This window comes from Cebus imitator, unplaced genomic scaffold (assembly GCF_001604975.1).
Source record: "Cebus imitator isolate Cc_AM_T3 unplaced genomic scaffold, Cebus_imitator-1.0 Scaffold1294, whole genome shotgun sequence".
Lineage (NCBI taxonomy): Eukaryota > Metazoa > Chordata > Mammalia > Primates > Cebidae > Cebus > Cebus imitator.
In genome coordinates this window covers 9,893-13,211 of record NW_016108609.1, presented here as the reverse complement: position 1 = coordinate 13,211, position 3,319 = coordinate 9,893, and the positions used below count along the sequence as shown (strand labels likewise).

At 43.3% G+C, this 3,319-nt stretch overlaps 1 protein-coding gene across 1 annotated transcript; it reads right to left on the bottom strand.

The window, feature by feature from the left end:
• Positions 1–2: 2 nt before the first annotated feature.
• LOC108298969 (tubulin beta-4B chain) lies at positions 3–651 on the bottom strand (the record flags this gene model as incomplete). The annotated part of the gene is made up of 1 exon (XM_017521439.2): positions 3–651. A coding segment is annotated over exon 1 (489 nt), but the record flags the coding sequence as incomplete, so codon positions are not given.
• Between the last annotated feature and the right edge of the window lie 2,668 nt (positions 652–3,319).

The following is a 3,319-nucleotide window of genomic DNA, read 5'->3' as shown; positions in this document are numbered from 1 at the left end:
ATGATGCGATCAGGGTACTCTTCTCGGATCTTGCTGATAAGGAGAGTGCCCATTCCAGAGCCTGTGCCCCCGCCCAGTGAGTGGGTCAGCTGGAAGCCCTGAAGGCAGTCACAGCTCTCAGCCTCCTTGCGGACCACATCCAGGACAGAATCAACCAGCTCGGCCCCTTCTGTATAGTGACCTTTGGCCCAGTTGTTGCCTGCCCCAGACTGACCAAAATCAAAGTTGTCTGGTCTAAAGATCTGGCCAAAAGGACATGAGCGAATAGAGTCCATGATCCCAGGTTCTAGATCCACCAGGATGGCACGAGGAACATATTTGCCACCTGTGGCTTCATTGTAGTACACGGAGATGCGGTCCAGCTGCAGGTCGCTGTCCGCGTGGTAGGTGCCAGTGGGGTCGGTGCCATGTTCATCACTGATCACCTCCCAGAACTTGGCACCGATCTGGTTGCCACACTGACCGGCCTGGATGTGCACGATTTCCCTCATGGTTAAAATTTAATTTTTTTGGTCACCTCAAGGTATGTATGGGGCAAAAAAAATATGTAATTTTTTTTTCCCTGCTGCTCGCAGGCTGGAGGACTGGAATGAGCCCCAGAGGCTGGAGCAGCGAGGTGTGAACGTGGCGGCCGGAAGGTTCTGAGAGGAGAAAGGCTACTTTTGCTATTTGTGAGCTTCATTCACGTAATTGCATCTATCAAGTTATTGTCATCATATATGTACATATGTATGTACTCATACACATATAGGTATGTCATATCTGAATCAGTCCGTTATATTAATAAATGACAGTTTACTAAGTAAATAAATCGGTTCATTAAGTTAATAAGTGACAATATATATATCTATTTTTCTGTTGATCGAATTTAAATGTTTCCATTATAAATATCTTCGACAAATCTGTTATAAATATCTTTGTACAAGTTCTTCTGCTTATATTCTCACAGTTTTATTGATAAAATATGTATAAATAAGTATGCATCACCTTTTTGGCTTTATGGAGCTATAGCTGAGTAATAACATTTTATGTATTTAATGTACAACATTTGATGTATTGATGTATTGATGTATTTGGGAAAATGCTCATCATGATCAAGGTAATTGGTATGCTTATCATCTCAGAGAATTATCATTTTATGCCTTTAATTTATTGTGTGTGTGTCATAGGAACACCTACGATCTACTCTTCTGGCAAAAGATAAATTTGTAATATAATATTCATTAGCATCGTCACATTAGTGTGCATTTCATCTCCAGAACTTCTTCAACCTGTGTATCAGTCCATTCTCAAACTACTATAAAGAACTACCTGAGACTAGGAAATTTAGGAATAAAAATGTGTTAGTTGACTCGCAGTTCTGCAGCCTTAACAGGAAGCATTACTGAGAGGAATCAGGAAACCTAGAATAATTGTGGAAAGTGAAGGGGGAAGAAACGACCTTCTTCACATGCTGGCAGGAGACACAGAGAGAAAGAGCAAGAGAAGGTATTTAAACCATGAGTTCTTCAAAGAACTGCATCACAAGAACATCAAAGGGGAGGGTGGCCCCATGATCCAGTCAGTTCCCATCAGACCTTTCCTACAACACTTGGGGATTAAAATTTGACATGAGATTTGGGTGGAAATACAGAGTCATACCATATCATTCCACCCCTGGTCATCACAAATCTCATGTCCTTCTCACATGGTAAAGTATAATTATCTCTCCTCAACAGTCACCCATTCTTAACTCATTTCAGCATTAACACAAAAATCTACAATCTAAAGTCTCCTCTGAGACAAGGTAAGTTTCTTCTGCCTATAAACATGTAAAGTCAAAAACATGTAATATCCATATGGGAGATATTGGCCATAACAAAAGGGATACGGACCCCATGCAAGTACAGACCCCAGCAGGGCAGTCATTAAATTGTAAAGCTCCATGTCTCACATCCAGGACACACTGCTGCAAGAGGTGGTCTCCCAGGGCCTGGGAGACTCCATCCTTGTTGCTCTGCAGGGTACAGTCCCCATGGCTGCTTTCAGAGGCTGGCATTGAGTTCCTATGGCTTTTCCAGGCACACCGTGGAAGTTGTTGGTGGAGCCACCATTTCGGGATCTGAAGGATTGTGGCCCTCTTCACACAGATCCACCAGCCAGTGCCCCAGTGGGAACTCTGTGATAGATCCAACACCACGTTGTCCTTCTATGCTGGCCCAGTAGAGTCACTTCATTAGGGCTCAGCCCCTGCATCAGACTTCTGCCTGAATATCCAGGCATTTTCATATATCATCTGAAATCTAGGAAGAGGTTCCTAAACCTAAACTCTTGCCTTATGTGCACCAGCAGGCTCAACACCACGTGGAGGCAATCAAAGCTTAGGGCTTGCGCCCTCTGAAGCAATGTCCTGAGCTGTACCTTGACCTTTTTTAGCCATGGCTGGAACAGGAGAGTCGAGGACCGAAGGTGCCATGTCCCGAGGCTGCACAGAACACTGGCGTTCTGGGCCTGGACCATGAAACCATTTTTCTCTTCTGGACCTCAGGATCTGTGATGGGAGGGGCTGCCACAAAGATCTCTGAAATGCCCTGCAGACATTTTTTTCCATTCGGCTCCTCATTACTTATGCAAATTTCTGCAGCGAGCTTGGATTTCTACCCAGAAAATGAGTTTTTCTTTTCTACTACGTGGCCAGGCTGCAATTTTTTATCAAACTTTTATGCTCTGCTTTCCTTTTAAATATAAGTTCCTATTTCCTACCACCACTTTGTGAATGCACATGACTTGCATTTCCAGAAACAGCCAGGTCAAATCTTGAATGCTTTGGTGCTTAGAAATTCCTTCTGCCAGATACCTTAAATCATCTCTCTCTAGTTCAACATTCCACAGATCAGTAAGGCAGGGGAAAAATGCCGCTAGTCTTCTTTCTAAAGCATAGCAAGTGTGACCTTTACTCCATTTCATAATAAGTTCCTCATCTCTCTATGATACCACCTCGGCCTGGACCTTATTGTCCATATCGCTATCAGCATTTTGGTCAAAACCATTCAACACGCCTCTATGACACTTTTCCACATCTTTCTGTCTTCCTGTGATCCCTCCATGCTTTTCCAACCTCTGCCCATTCCCCAATTACAAAGTCACTGCCACATTTTCAGGTATCTTAATAGCAGTACCTCACTCCTGGTGCAAATTTTCAGTATTAGTCCATTTTCAGGCTGCTATAAAGAACTACCTGAGACTGAGTAATTTATGAAGAAAATAGTTTTAATAAACTCACAGTTCCGCAGGCTAAACTGGAAGTGTTACTGGGAGGCATCAGGACACACAATCATGG